This window comes from Aphelocoma coerulescens, chromosome 3 (assembly GCF_041296385.1).
Source record: "Aphelocoma coerulescens isolate FSJ_1873_10779 chromosome 3, UR_Acoe_1.0, whole genome shotgun sequence".
NCBI classification, from domain to species: Eukaryota; Metazoa; Chordata; class Aves; order Passeriformes; family Corvidae; genus Aphelocoma; species Aphelocoma coerulescens.
The window spans coordinates 70236207-70251665 of NC_091016.1; the positions used below are offsets into that span (position 1 = coordinate 70236207).

General features: G+C 36.9%; 1 protein-coding gene across 5 annotated transcripts in view; it reads right to left on the minus strand.

Moving 5' to 3' along the window:
* The window catches only part of LAMA2 (laminin subunit alpha 2), a 343741-nt gene that overhangs the window by 56414 nt on the left and 271868 nt on the right, over positions 1-15459 (minus strand). For all 5 annotated transcript variants that reach the window (XM_069010799.1, XM_069010798.1, XM_069010800.1 and 2 more), the window contains 5 exons: positions 13583-13793; positions 12004-12120; positions 10669-10832; positions 7110-7248; positions 1347-1449 (listed from right to left, as the gene is read on the minus strand). In XM_069010799.1, the coding sequence (XP_068866900.1) occupies positions 1347-1449; positions 7110-7248; positions 10669-10832; positions 12004-12120; positions 13583-13793 (734 nt within the window). The remainder of the gene's footprint in view (positions 1-1346; positions 1450-7109; positions 7249-10668; positions 10833-12003; positions 12121-13582; positions 13794-15459) is intronic.

Below are 15459 nucleotides of genomic sequence, written 5' to 3' on the forward strand. Positions count from 1 at the left end.
GATTGGTATCAGTGCATTTGAGATATGTTAGTCCCATCTTCTTTGGAGAAACCTTGACATACTAAAGAATATGAAATCCTCTTGATTATTTCTCTGTCCACATGCTAAATCTACATTACTTCAATCTTTCTCCTCATCTCTCCTCTGCTAGATCACCAATTAGTCTTCATGACATTTTCAGGACTCTGCAAACCACCTCAGCCTTCATGAAGTTCAGTGCCCAAGACTGTAGCCAGTATCTCAGCTAAAGCACTAGAAACCCTGAAGAGAGTGGAAGGATTGTTTCATGTGTTTTGGAAAGTGTGCACCTATTCGTGCACTCCTCTGTGACATCTGCCTTTAGCACCTCTACCCAACACATGATCCATGCATGTCTTTAGTCTTGTTTTACAGAAGTGCCACTCAGACAATTGCTCACCATTCTGCATTTTTGCAGCTAATTATTTGTGTAAGACCTCATCTGTGTCTCCACTGACTACTGTCCTACCTTCTCACACTATGGCATTCATCAGGAGTACTCCCATTTACTGGTAAGAAAATGTTAAGGACATTTTACATACAGTCTGACCTGAATTACCAGCTTTTATATCTCACTGAAAACCATGGCTCAAAGCCTGATATTTTTTCCCCAGTGGAAAATGTTGAAGAGAAATTAAAGATGTTTTATTTTTCACTAGGAAACCAAAGTATTTGGTTTGGAATCTACAAATCTTATGACTTAACCTTCATTTACCTGCATTTAGACATGTATTGATGCTTCAGGAACATAGATATCTTCTTGTGTGTATGAAATCTTTTCTCTACAGACATGATTTTAGTATTTGTTTTTCTTTTTTAAGGAGATGCTTAACAATTCTTGCCAATTACTCTGTTTGGCAAACAGCTTCATTTGACCTCCTCATGCTTCCACTTTCAGGCAAAACACCTTAGATATCCTCAAGAGATGTGGTATCTCTGGCTAGCATTGCAAAACGTGCTTTGTATTGACAAGAACAAAAATTTAATATTGGGTTCGGTTTCATACTTGTTTTCTGCTAGAGCAAATCAGCATCAGTATTTCCATCCCTCTCTTCTCCCCAGTTACTCTCGCCCTTATTGTAGTTAGCAAGACCTGTCCTCCTCAGCCTTCTTGTCCGAGAAATAAATAGAGGGGACAAGAGCTCATGCATAATGCCTGGACACAAAACAGGAGAATCTTCTTCATTGATACATTGTTTGATTTCAAATCAGGTAATGAATTACACTTTTTTCCTACTGATACGGCTCCTTCATACCAGAAGCACAGCAGTCTCACAATGCTTTTTTTCCTCTATTTAGTGGGTCTGAATGCCATATACTGCACATACCTTTAACATCATTTTCTAACATCTTGGCTTCGTTAAGGATTCGGAAGCTTTTCTGAAGGGAGCTCCTGGCACCATCCTTCAATGATCCTTGAGGACCAGACGTCTGCAGACAAACAAGCAGTGTCAAACATACAGGAAAGTCTGAGGTCATAAAAGACATGTGATCATGATCCAAGTGAACAGTCATCTAAATTTTAAGTGCACATCAGTGGGCTCTGAATTACGTGCCATTGCCACTATACTGGTCTAAAAGAACCAAAATAAAAAATTCTCTTTTTTTTTTTTTTTTTTTTAATGGGAAGCCAGATCCTCTTTGGAATACCAAAGATGACTTCAGTAAAGAAAGACAATATTTACAGTATTAAAGAAATGGGCTTGACTCTCAGAGCAAAACTGTCCAAAACCAACCAACAAAACATATTGCAATTTAAATATGTATTTATCCTTCCAGCTATGGACAGAACACCATGTAATACAGTATTTCTCTCTAACTGCAGCTACAGAAACTTTAGAGGCCAGACTGGATCTGATGACTCTAATAACGACAACTGAGATTCATCTGTGGTTAAATTAAAGAATTATAATTGCTAGGTGAGTAAAGAAATAAGAAGCAGACTTTTAAGAGAAGGGCAAACTGCAGTTAATCTGAAAGATTTTTATTACTAAGTAACCATCCTCCATCATATCATGCTACTTAAAGATCTTTCTTCTGAAAAACATCCATCTCTACCTTCAGTGCAGAGACTGATCAATAGATGGAATGATTTTTCTAAATTAGATTAGTGTTTTCAGTCGGTAGGAAATGCTCCAGGTTCTGAACCACTTAGTGTTCAGTTTGTAAGACTGAACTCAGGTCACAATCATACTGAATACATTTCTTTGAGAATACTCCTGACAGCCAGATAACATTTTATATTAGTCATGGGTCATAGCCTCATAACTAGTATGTAATTAAGAAGCAGCTACTTTTCATTTTCCAGGGCAGACACATATACTCAAAAATTAACTGTGTGTCAATTAAATGACACAATTATTATTGTTATTCATTATTTATATAATGAACAAGCCCAGAGGTGACATTTCACATACTGCTGAAGCTCTGATGTTTTTCAACGATGTCGTAAAAAACATACAGTGAACTTGCCACTTCTTTTTCTTCTAAAAACCTTAGGGAATGCTTTGGATACTTTCAAAATTCAGAACCATTTTTTTTGTTATGGGATATCTCATGGTATATATGTTGCCATGTTACAGGGATATAGCTATTAAAGATTCCTTGTATTCAGATGGGAAGTAAATGTAAGCTTTTATGTGATTTTAGTAACTAAGGCACACATCACTGTCATTTTCCAAGCTCACCTGAAATACTACACTGTGTACATATTCTGTTCAACAACCACAGAAACATATGTGTTTAACAGATCAACAAAATTAGTTTCTTACAGATTTTCTCTACCACATAATAACGAGTAGCACTGGTAACAGAAAAATATATAAAACCCCAGGAAAAAAATCCAAAAAACTACCCAGTGAAGCAAACGACTGCTCCTGAAGGAAGAATATTTGGCCAGATTTTGTGACAGATGAACCTGTCAAATCACATAATACTTTTAAATTTATTTTCCCACTAGCAACATAACCCAGGGTATGACCACAGACTTCAAAAATAAGGATTATTATTACTATTATTATTATTATTATTATTATTATTATTATTATTATTATTAGAATAGGCATGGTTGACTGGCTGTTGGAGCAGCTTATAGTCAATAAAATGAAGTTGGAAAGCCAGATGTACAATGCAAAACCAAAAAAGTTCATCAAATCAGGGATGGTAACTGGGCATGTGCTGACAACTAGTCAGAAACATATTTCAGCATAAAGTTAACACTAGAAAAGCCCTTTCAGAGAGAAATGAACATGTACTGATTAAAAGCTTTACTTTATATTTTTAAAAAACAATTCTGAAAAGGAATTTTAATCAAGATGTGTGATAGAAAATGCTCTTTATTTACTAGTTTTTCTTGTGGTACATGAGAAGTCAAGTTATGAAGCAGTCAGTAATCAAAATCCAAAATTTTATGACTTTGTGTAAGGTGAGTTTGTATGCTTGTGGCAAGCCTGAGTCACAGTGAACCAGTTTATGATTTAGTAGGATTTACAGCCAACAGTCTTTGATGTCAATTTCTAAATTCGGACAAATACTATTAAAAAAAAAAAGAGAATAAAGAAGAAAAGGAAAAGGAAAAGGAAAAGGAAAAGGAAAAGGAAAAGGAAAAGGAAAAGGAAAAGGAAAAGGAAAAGGAAAAGGAAAAGGAAAAGGAAAAGGAAAAGGAAAAGGAAAAGGAAAAGGAAAAGGAAAAAGAAAAGGAAAAAGAAAAGGAAAAAGAAAAGGAAAGAAAAGGATTGTGATTAAAAATAAATTTGAAAATTGCAGGGTCTCTGGAATCTAATTTGTTCCAATTCTGCCTATTCCTAAATGCCCATGATCTGTGGATAGTACCTTCCTCTCCATGTGCCTTTCTTCATGGCCCCTACCCTCCCCATGCAAACCCTGTGCAGTTTGAATCCCTGCTGCATCTCGTGGCAGAAGTGGGACCATGTTACATACCCAAACAGTGCTGTCTCAATCATGGTTTAGAGGCATCAATGCACTGGGGCAGTCTTGAGGCTCACATGAACTTACACAAGTACAAGGTTTTATAGGCCTAAGTGCTAATTCAGATCAGTTAAAAATAGTTCTGCCTTAATCTTAAGTTATTTTCTTTTCACATACACTTATATTGTGAAGTTTTCACCTATGCAAGAGATAGGGTTACTCTCATTTCTACCAGTCCTGAAGATAGATACCAAAAATGTTATGGATGATTTGCACCTCAGGACATCCTCACAAGGATGTCTAGGCAGCTTTATACCATTATGTAAAAAAATCTAGACACCCAACAGAACTGCTGGGGTAACACCTTCAAAGAAATTCAAAATCAAAGAAGGAAGCAGGACCCTAAACACTCAATGTGTCCTCTGTGCTTCCAGTCACTAGCCTGTAAGTCCTCTCCAAAAAGCCTAAGAATAATCACACTTTTTCAAGATATCCTGTAAAACTATGATTCTGATCCATGAGATACGAGCAGAATCTGTTAATGTGACTCCTTTCTAGTCAGTTACTGCCTTAGTTAATTAATGGAATGCTGAAACAGCCTAAATGCTAAAGATTTCTCATTTGTGATGAATTTATTTTGCTTTCAAAGGGGAGAGCAAATCCATCATAAAAAGCTCAGGAGGAATTTTTCTGTCATATTTTTAATACATTTTTTCCCAGTCATTTATCAGGCTTCCTGTAATCACGATGGATTTTGAGCATCTTTTCATTCATGCTTTTAGCAACATTAGCTTGATTTGAAAATGAAGTCATTTTTTCATTACAAACCAAAAAAACCCTGAGATATCATTAAGGTTCTTGTAAATCATTTGATCCAGGGACATACATGATAGAACCTAAAACCAAAACCTGTCCCTACCGTCTCTAGTTCATACACCAGCTTGTTGATGCTGGGAAACCTTTGTCCCCCTGCCCCAACATTATACCTGAGAAAGGTAAGGATCAGGGATGCATAGTGAGCTACAGCACTTTTCTCCATTATCTGCTAGCAGCTGGAACTTGGAGTCTTTTACAGAAGACAGGCATCCACAATAGCTCTCATACAGAACAGAACATGATCTCCATCTTCTACACAGGGTCCCCACAGCACCTTCTCAGAAAGCTGGGGCACAGTTTCTGGGGGCTCATCAGTCTGAGGGGGCTTAAATTCACAAATACTGTCTTCTAGGAGACTGAATTATTGTGCTCCAGACGGCCCTGACTGAGGCTACATTCCTGGTCTTGCACTGAAGCTCAGCTAAAAGCTCCTTGGGACCTCCAGAAAGTCTCCCTGATTTACCTGGTTACCAGTTAAACTCTTCACCTAGGATGAGCAAACATTCAACAGTCTTTAAATAAAAACAAAGAAATAGAATAAAGAAGTGATGACTGTAGTTCACAAGTGACATATTTTTAAAATCTGGCTCAAAACCCTCACAAGATCATTTAAAAAATAACAGCTAAATCTATTGCTCTGCAGCAATATGATGGTAAACCACTGATGACCTCTATATCAAGTCAATTACATTTAAAAGGCATCAGCTGCCTCAGTGTTCTTCCTCATCAACTAGATCCCCATTTCAAATATACTGCTCATAAAAAAAATAAACTCCTTGTAATGAATACATGCAGTGGAGATGCTGAAAACATCACCTTAATATTTTCATCTCTTCCCTTGCCACTCACTTGCTTCTATTTACATCATGTTGTCCATCTTGACCTCCATCACCTAAATTATCAATCCTCTTTCTCTCTATGCTATAATCACCCAGTGATACATACACTTTTGTCACCATCCTGTAATTGCTAGCTTTGTTTCTGTACTGCTCTGTCTTTTTTTTTTTCCATTTTCAATCCCTGAAACAGCTGCCTGTCTCACTCATTCCAAATTGTCAAAGGAGAAAAAGACAGCATGTATTAAATCGTCATGAGAAGTGGAAAAAAAAAGGGCTAGGCCCTAATTTACTTCTGTGGTGTAATTATGCATTCTGGTGAAACAAACAACTATTTACAGAGAACCAGCATATACTAATGTGTAAGGTGAATCTTTTTCATTAAGAGAGAAATACAGTAGTTAGTATTATTTGAAAAAACACTGAAAATGTAAAGAGCCTAAAAATATTAAAATTTTTGTCACTTTATCCCTCTGATGAATACAGACCTTTACAGTATGTGATTGATTTTGCTGTTCTCATAATCCCTTTGACTGAAGTAGCTCTCTGCAAGCTACCTTTATTCATGTACGAGTACTGTAACTACAAGTTGTTTCTGTTCATCTATATGTTTCTATATCAAATATAGGTTCTGGCAGTCTCATATTATACTGTCACTGCCTCATGTTTCTGTGTGCCTGTGAAGTGCATGTTTGTTGCCCTCTGACTGACTCCCACAAATTAACTCCTTTGATATTTCACATAAAAGATAATTTTGGCTATGGTCAGAATGTTTTCTTGTCACAGTATATGCATTGAGGAGCCCAGATCCTCATTAAGACTCAGGCAGGAGAGCTGACTTTACTGTACAATCCTATTTTTAAAAGTTCCCTTCATTTTCTCTGAAAATTTGCATGTGCTACCTCATAGTGACAATAAGATTTCTCTGCAAAAACTGTTAGAGTTCACAAAGTGAATAAAACTTTCCACTCCCCTCCTACAATTGTCCTTTTCTAGAATTCTGGCCAGGTGCATGCAGTTCGTCTGATGTGCAAAGAAGTGCCTACAAGCATTTTCATGGAACTAGGACAGTTAATTAAGGTACGGAGCTCTTTAAATTTAATGAATATATTGCCCACATCTAAACTAGCACTATTGAATATCAAATGGCCTACACTCCTGACTCAAAGCTGTTGGCTTGAGCCATACACAGACACCAAAAGGTGGAAGACAGAGGTGGGGAGGATAGTAAATAAAATGGGGAAGAAAAGTAAGGATCGTGAGTTAGGAACAAATAGGAATGTTCTCTGTACATGTAGCTCTGACAGGGGCATAGCTCTCTGATCACAACACAAGAATGTTTGATGGCAAAGGTCTTCACACAGTTTTTAGATGGAAAAACATGGATCTGAGATAAGGTGTAGCATGTTCCACAGAAAATCGAAACCTTCTCAATTTACTCATTTTCCTTACCGCTTGCATAGCTTCATTTGCAAGAGCCTTGGCTTCCTTGGCAACTCTTTCAGCTTCATCTGTGTAATCCTTGATGTTAGTATAAGCATTGAAAGCACGTGTGGCATTGAAAGAGAGGTTTTTCGCTTCAGTAAGGATTCTGTTGGGATGGGATAAGTAAACACACCATTAAACCTGCTATCAGAGCTCAACAGAACAGAGAATCCCACCTCTTCAAACCCAATGGCCTTATTTCTAAGGCTATTTCTAAGGTGTTTCTTTAGAGAGCAATGCTACACTTGAGATTTCAGGAGTTCTGGTATCGTGTGTTTAATGGAATTCACATTTTATCTGTGCAGACAGACATAAAGAACAATGTTCACTAAAAGAGGAAGTTCTGTGAGATAAAAATAGATCAGACACCCAGAAAAGACAGCACTGTGCTTAATGCTCTAGTACAAGTCACATATTCATAGTGTGTGTTTCTAGGCTATGTGCTGAGCCAGGAAACTTGCTGAAATTTGCACTGTATGAACACGAAGGGTCACCACAGACATATGCTAAAGTAGAATCTCTGAACAACTAATTTCTTGGTCTGGCTGCCAAACACAGAATTGACAGTTTTGAAGGAGATCTCACAGTCTAAACCAAATCCTAAGTGTTTGCTGACAAAAATGAAAAGCATAAGCAGTAATGTTTCATATTGAATGTGATGTTCAATTTACATGAAATACTTCATTCTGATAGCTATAAATAGATGAAAAGGTAATTATAAACAGCCAGTATTTGCTGGTGCAGTGACAGAGTTCAGCTAACCTCCTTTCTAGGGGAATTTCTAGTCAGCAGGCTGCGGAAATAACTTCTCTTGCACTCTCTCTGTATGATATATTCAAATATTTTCTTCAAAGAATTACTGCACCTACAGAATGAACCTGAAGACAACTATCTCAATAGTCATTATGACCAATGCCTATGTTGAATTTACTGAATAAAGTGTAAATGGGCTAAAATTCTCACTTGAACTGGATAAGAATGGATCTGAAGTTGGATTTTTGCCTCTCTGGGAAATTCTTTAGCCATCCAGGTGTATGGCAATGTACGAGAGACAGGGATTATTTCTGTTGGACCTGTTCCAGCTCATGTAAAATAGTCATTGAGACAGTATGTGTGGAAGAAAGGAAAATTCATCCTGGTAATGTATCTATTCTCTGGAGAACTGTGACAGCTGGGCTCCAATCCTCGCATCAATTACTTACTGATTTCTACAAAATGCCACAGGAAAGACAAAGTGGACAGAAGGTATAGTCCCTGGACTCAACATGTAGTTAATAGAGGGACAGAGATTCCCTTTAGGTTACTGCAGAAACTGCATGACTGAGCTGCCTCTGCATCACTCCTGGAAAAGCATATCTCCTTCCTCAACTACAGCTGGAGCTCACCAGGCTACTCTAAGTTTCTGTGATGCTCTGTTAGACAAACGTGCAGCCCAGAATAGTTACCTAGCAAGAATTTAAGTACTGCTTAGAAACATGGTTCAAATCCTTTCTGGTTAGGAAAAGAAACCCCTGAATTTGCCAAATACCACTGGCATTTATTCATGAGCAGGCAATTAGCCAAAGGGGAGAAGTCTATACTAATGCTTCCTTGTGCTCAGCAGAAATAACAAATTTTTCTAGGTTAAATTAATGACTAGTTCCATGTTCCAGCACTCAAGAGAACATCCTCACTGTCAATCAATATATTATTTGAATCCTTAGAGGGTGACTGGAGAGTCAGGGCTCTCCCTCTATTGCTCCTGGAAGAAGAAACAGTAATCTACACCAAATTTAGTGTTGTCTGAAAGACACTCAAGTGCCAGTTGTGAAGACAGACACAATTTTTAATTCCTCAAACTGATAGAGACTGTATATGCCCACAAAGTATAACTATTTATTGTCAGTGCATGAAGTAAACAGCTTTATCCTGATGCAGGATTACACAGCACCATGGCATTTCTTTGTCCTTTGAAGTTATGTATCCATCTGACCACATCAGAAATTTTAACTTTGAACAACCTGCTTTTAGACAATTTTTAATGTCCTTCACTGTTCATTGTCTTTTTTGAGAAACTGAGGTTGATGTCTGGATCAGATGTAGGTATACATGGCACTGTTATACTGTTATAACATTTTAAACACTACCCTAAGCTCCTTAAGGCCAAGCTGTCACCCTGCATTAAGACAGAAGCACATAAATGCACCCATAAAAAAGTCTGTTTTGAATAGTTAAAAAATTCTATCTCAAAACATGTCTTGCCAACATTTGATTAGGAGGCACAATATCCTTTCAGTTCCTTCATGACAACCTTCGTGTATTTGGATATTTATATGTGGTTGAGTGTGACACTAGAGTCACTCATTTTTAGAAACAGCGCCCTTCAAATTCATTTTTACCCAGGAAACCACAGCTATCATTACTTTATGCACGCCTTAAAACATGCATTACACTGGATATCTAGAGTAGTGTAACTACACTGTAAATGAAGCCAGTAATTTTACAAGTATCAGAGATAATTTTCTGTCTTTTCCTCAAAATTACAGATGCTGGCAAGAAATAACTGTGTTAAGCACCTGCTCACAAGTCTCTGGGATACTCAAGTCTTCAGATAGATCTAAAAGATGTAAGCAGCAAAAAAGTAGCATATTGATGATGTTTAAAAAAAAAATCTTTTTTTTTCATGCAGTGCTTTTATAAAATAATGAAGCTCTGAAGCTATGCTGGGGACCGGTCCAACAGGCAGAATATCCATGGTCTATTTCTGAGTATTACTATTGCAGATTACACTTACTATTGTGGCTTGCTTTCTTAAATGCTGAGAATGCAATAAAACAAATGACGTCCCTCTCTTTCGCCCCAAAAATTCCAACAAAATCAACAAACCCTTGTTTTATATTCTTTCCAGGAAACTATTTTCATGATGAGTTATAAAGCATCATTCTTCTGAAAGAGCTGTGGTCATATAAATGAAGGGCATTGCAATTCTCACTTACCTTTAAGAATGTGATAGTGGTAAACAAAAACTAAAGTTTCTGTACTTGGGTTTAAGCATTTTGGTCCAGGACACCTATTTGTTTTAGGAGAGAATTTTGAAACCAGTAGAGGAATTACTGTCCACCGCTACAGGGGATTTCTGACAGTAAACAATTTAGCATCACAATAACAGTCTCCTACCAAAATGGTCATCTTAAAATGGAAAATACTACTTGTTTTTGAACAATTGCGCATGAAAACATTTAGTGAGCTCGTTACGAAAAAATTCTATTTTTTTCAAAACATAGCAGCAAGCATATGGAAAGTGCTATGAGTGCATCTGAGGGCACTGTTTGCTGTCCATGCAGGCTATGAGAATCACAAAATGTATGAAACCATTTACAAGAGATACACAAATTGACCAGCTCAATAGTTGTACACTTATACAGATCACTGATTATTTGTACACCCCCAGTGACAGATGTCAAAGTAGAATGCCCTTCAAGTTCTGTGAAGCAATTTTGCAAACCTGCTTCATGATTTTAGCACTACCAGTGAATGTCTGCCTTACCCATCCAGCACTGCAGATGATTCATTCAGCTGGCCCGCTTGGTTCTCAGCTTGCAACACTTTTTCTGGAAGCATCCTGTCACGGATTTCTTGTGATAAGTCATCTATTTTATCTTTCAGCTGATCAGACATTGGCTGTATCTTATCTGCAACACCTTCTACATACTGAAAATGACAAAAGAAAAACCTTTAAATTGCTGAATGCAAGCATTCTGTAGCCCTACTTATATGTAATGGTGTTTTGTCTCTCCTTGTGAACTATTACTTCAACTTACTCATGCTTTAAAACTTCAGGGAACTAATACAGAAAGAGTAACAGTCTGGACTAGAAAGCAGAGAGGAGATAAACAATATTCCAATAATTACTTGCCTTCTACTATGAGCTTAGTAGAAGCCTTTATTTTACAATTAAGGAACTGCACAGTTTAAAAGCATATAAACCCTATTTTGGATTTGTTTCCTAAAAGTAGATACATGCATAGTTATATTAAACTGTTGCTCTGCTCCACAATAATAACTAATAAATGGCAGAAGTTTCATGTCTCAGGACCCTTTGAGTGACCACAGTGTCTTTTTGCTTATTAAAGCATCTCCATAAGAACTATAATTTTGAAGACCTTCCATTCCTGTTCTAAGAAGGAATCACTCTTGGATTCCATCTCACTGTGTCTCCTTTCCCATTTCTCCAAAGAGCATTCTTCCATTCATTATGACAAGCTTCCATGCATGCTGGAAATATCTCCAGAACCAACGATACCTCAAGATACCATTTTTTTTTTTTTTTTTTTTTTTTTTTTGTAGCTAAGGCACTGATCTCAAACTCTATTGATAAAACTTTTAAGGAAGAATTTTCAAAAATACTATGCAAAGTGAGAGTGCAATCTTCTCCCTGATCTATCTAGACTTAAAATTGTGGGCACAGGCAACAAATTATTTCTGAAGTTTCCTTCTCATACACACACAAGAGTTTTTATGCAGATAACTCTACATCTAGATTTATCACAAAGTCACAGTGAGACTGTGAAAGGGTCTGCTGCATCTGTAATTCTCAAGATAAAGTTAGTACCACAATCAGAATACCATATTTATAAATGGCAGAATCCCTCAAACATTATGAGCTAGCTCATATGTAATCCAATGAATCACTTACTCCAAGTTATTAATTTTTATATATCAGACTAGCTTTTCTGCCATACAGCAATTAAGAATTATCCCAAGTCCAATATTCCAGTATTGATAAACAATGAAAAATTAGGTGTTACTTTAATTATCTATTTTGCTCCCATAATGATGCTTTCTTGTACTAATTATCAGGTAAAGATGACAAAATACTCACTTCTACAGCTATACTGATGTCATTTGCAAGTTTACTGGCTTCATTAAGGACATCATTCCCTTCCTGAAGGGTCTTTTCAATGTCTTGTCTGCCATCTTCTACAGCTTGCTTCCTTTTCTTTGGATGAGTTCACACAAAGAAAAAGATGAGTTGTTTACTACAACAGTTCAAATGCCAGCATCTCAGTACAGACTGCATTTTGTCACCATGCCACAATGCCCCTTCTGGAATTCCCTGAGCTCTAAGAGCTGAGACAGTGACAACAATAAAGCACATGTAAGATATCTTTCCTTTGTCCTCCTATCCCCAGCTTTGTACTGTCCTCCCACATGGCAGGGTTTTTGTTGCTCTCTAATAGAGGCAATTGGCTGAAGTACTGTTGCAAAATGAATCAGAAAGTTATAAATCCTAATCATTACCCAGATGTGTAAGTTCCTCATTTGTAAATCACCTCTGACTATGAAGGAAAAATTTATAAAAATATTCTGCTGCATTCCTACTTCTGTCCACTGGTACTTCCCTAGCTATTGAATGCAAAACAAAAAAGTTTGGAGTAAATGGAGGATTCCTGCTTTTCCAGCTAGTAACACTACTGCATATTGTGTGGTAAGGACGGATTTCTGAATAAAGAACTGGCAATTTCCTATGCAAGATCCATTGAGTATCACAGATTAGTCTGATAGGAGGCCATGGCAGCCATGTGGGCAGGACTGCTGGAAAGGCACTCTGCTACAGTGACACAGAGAATATTTTAAAAACTGAGATAGCAGGTAATTTCTCCAACCTTTATCTATTTAACTTTGGGAAGAAAATGCACAGAACAGAGATCACCTAAATTCATCAGATCACTGCATTTCCTTGATTCAATCAAGCCCAGAAATCTCTGCTGAGAACAGAGGTCTCAAAACTCTAACCTCATATTGTACTTGAGGTGAAAGCTCACCGAGATACAGAGTTGAAACATTTATCTTCATTAGGTTGACTCTGCTCTTTATATCTTGGTTAAATGCTTGTTAATATACAGTATAATATGCTCTTTAAGTCTCTGCAATTTAAATTAAATCATAAGCAGGCCCCTCTTCTATGAGTGAGATAATTTATAACACCTACTAACTACCAAGAATAGAGTTTGATTTATTACTCTGTACTATCCACATACCCCCTTCAGTCTTCTTCCCAGGGGTTGGAGAAGAAGATGAAAGTGTAAGTTTTCTAGAAGCAAATATATGACAGCAAAGATTTTAACTGAACTCCTATTTAAATATTGAGCACACGATTTGAATTTTACATGACTATTTATACTGGGATGAATTTAATTTCGCCCAGAACAATAAATCCAATGTACCTTCCACAAAGCAGATGGTATTATTTCAATAAAGCTGGGGAGTAATTCTACTTTTAAAAGCCAGTGCACTTCCTCATTCTGAGGAGTGTGTTGCCTTTAAATTACATCAGATATAGTTCTATTTTAATGATACTTTTGTTTGGCTTATATTTTTTTTTTCCATTTTTAATCATGCAATGGTTCAATCTTTCATCAGAATCAAAGTAATTGAAGATAAAACTTGTCAGCACTCACCTCTAGCATGGTCATATTTTTTTGGTTGACTGCAGATAAATGATCAGCCTCCCAAATTTTACTTGCAGCTTCTCTTAGCAGATCTCGAGCATCATCAACTTTGCTGTGGTATTCTGCTAGCTTGTCCTGGACCTCATTTTTGAGATCCTCATTTTTCTTGCTGGGCTCACCAAATAATTTCTTCACCTTGTTCAAAAGATCTTCTGCATTCCTGCAATGCATTGCCACCCATGAAGACACTGAGCTCATATTCCCTACACCAAATAATCTGAATAGTCTGAATAACAGGCAAATGAAACAGAAAAACTAAATCTCAAAGAAAATTAAATTAAGTCTCAAAGCAAAGTAATTTTCAAGATGATGCACGCTTAATAAAGTGAAATGACAGCTGTTTTTAAGCCCTTTCTTAAAAGAGAAATTTTTAAATTCCACTAAGGTCTCATTTATGAAGCAGAATATATGCAAATATCCTCCATTGAAAACTTTTTTTTTCTACTTTTCTTTGGTAAATTTCCATTCTTGAGACCTGACTAGCAAAGTGAGGTTTTCTGAAACATTTCAACTTGTCTAAAAGATTTCCTTCACTCACATTAATGTGACATTGTGGTTTCCTTCCTTGAACTGAGGAGGATTTGTAGATATGCCCAGTTTCAAGCTGCCTTGAAGCAGACAACTGCTTTAGACTAGACAGTCAAAAATCATAAATGCTTTCCAGTGAAATCAGAAAACCAGACCCAGATGATCCTTGGATTTATGACTCCCAGTAGTCAAAATATTTTGCTTATCTAAAATAAATTCTGGAATATTTTTAATGGATTTTGCTGACCCCAGATTTAAGGGACTGGAGTACTGTCATCTGCCTACCTCGAATCAATTTCACACAAGGCAACACTACTGTGTTAATCCAGTGATATGTCAAGGGCAGGGGGAAAAAAAGAGGCACTTCAGGCACTTCCAAAATGATGCTTTAGAGATAAGAAAAATCCTAAGTAAACAGGAACTCATAGAATAGATAATAACTACAGAAGAAATTTATCATGTTTCCACCTAGGACAGCTTAAGTTTTTCTTCCTGTTTCATTATGCCAAAGTGTGGAAAACAAGAACTGTATTTTCTGAAAAACACTGCAGTTTGGCCTGCCTACATTCAGTTCCATTAGGAATCTTCTAAAAATAATCACGTAAATAAATGCACACCAAAAAGATGTGGGAAAGGAGGAAAATATATGCTGACATTGGACATAATATAGATGAAGGGTCTGAAGTGGAGCCAAGAAAAGTCAAATTGTTATCTTAGCTTTGGGCTTTTCTGAGATGGATTAGGATTTTTTTCCCATCAATTCTGCCTTTGGTTTTGACAAAAAAAATTATTCAGATTTTGAATTCACAACTTCTGAGGACAAAATATTTAATCAAAAACGAAATCCCAATATTGACACCCTGTCACAGAAGTGTAGAAAGGAATTCAGGATTTCTCTCATACCTCCTCCATTATTCTTCTATAAGAAGCTCCTGTCTTACACTTCTGGCAAATTTTGACACCCTTATGACTCTACAGTTCTGGAGGAGCGGTACAAAACAGATGGATTTCCTTTTTATTCCCTTGCCTCATAGCACAGTTCAAACTACTTATCCATCCAATAGTCTACCCCAAAACTCCTCCTTGGTGCTCTAAAGATAACACTTTGTATTGATCTGTTGTGCATTTTCCCTCTGCTCTTTCTAATGAAGTATGAGGCAATCTGTCCCATGTAATCCCTTGCTTTAGAATTTCTGTGTGGACTGCGCCACATTTCTTGAAATACTCTCTTACACATTTAAGCTGTGCTGTTTTCACTCGATACCATCCTAGAAAAAGAATAAAACTATGCAAAATGG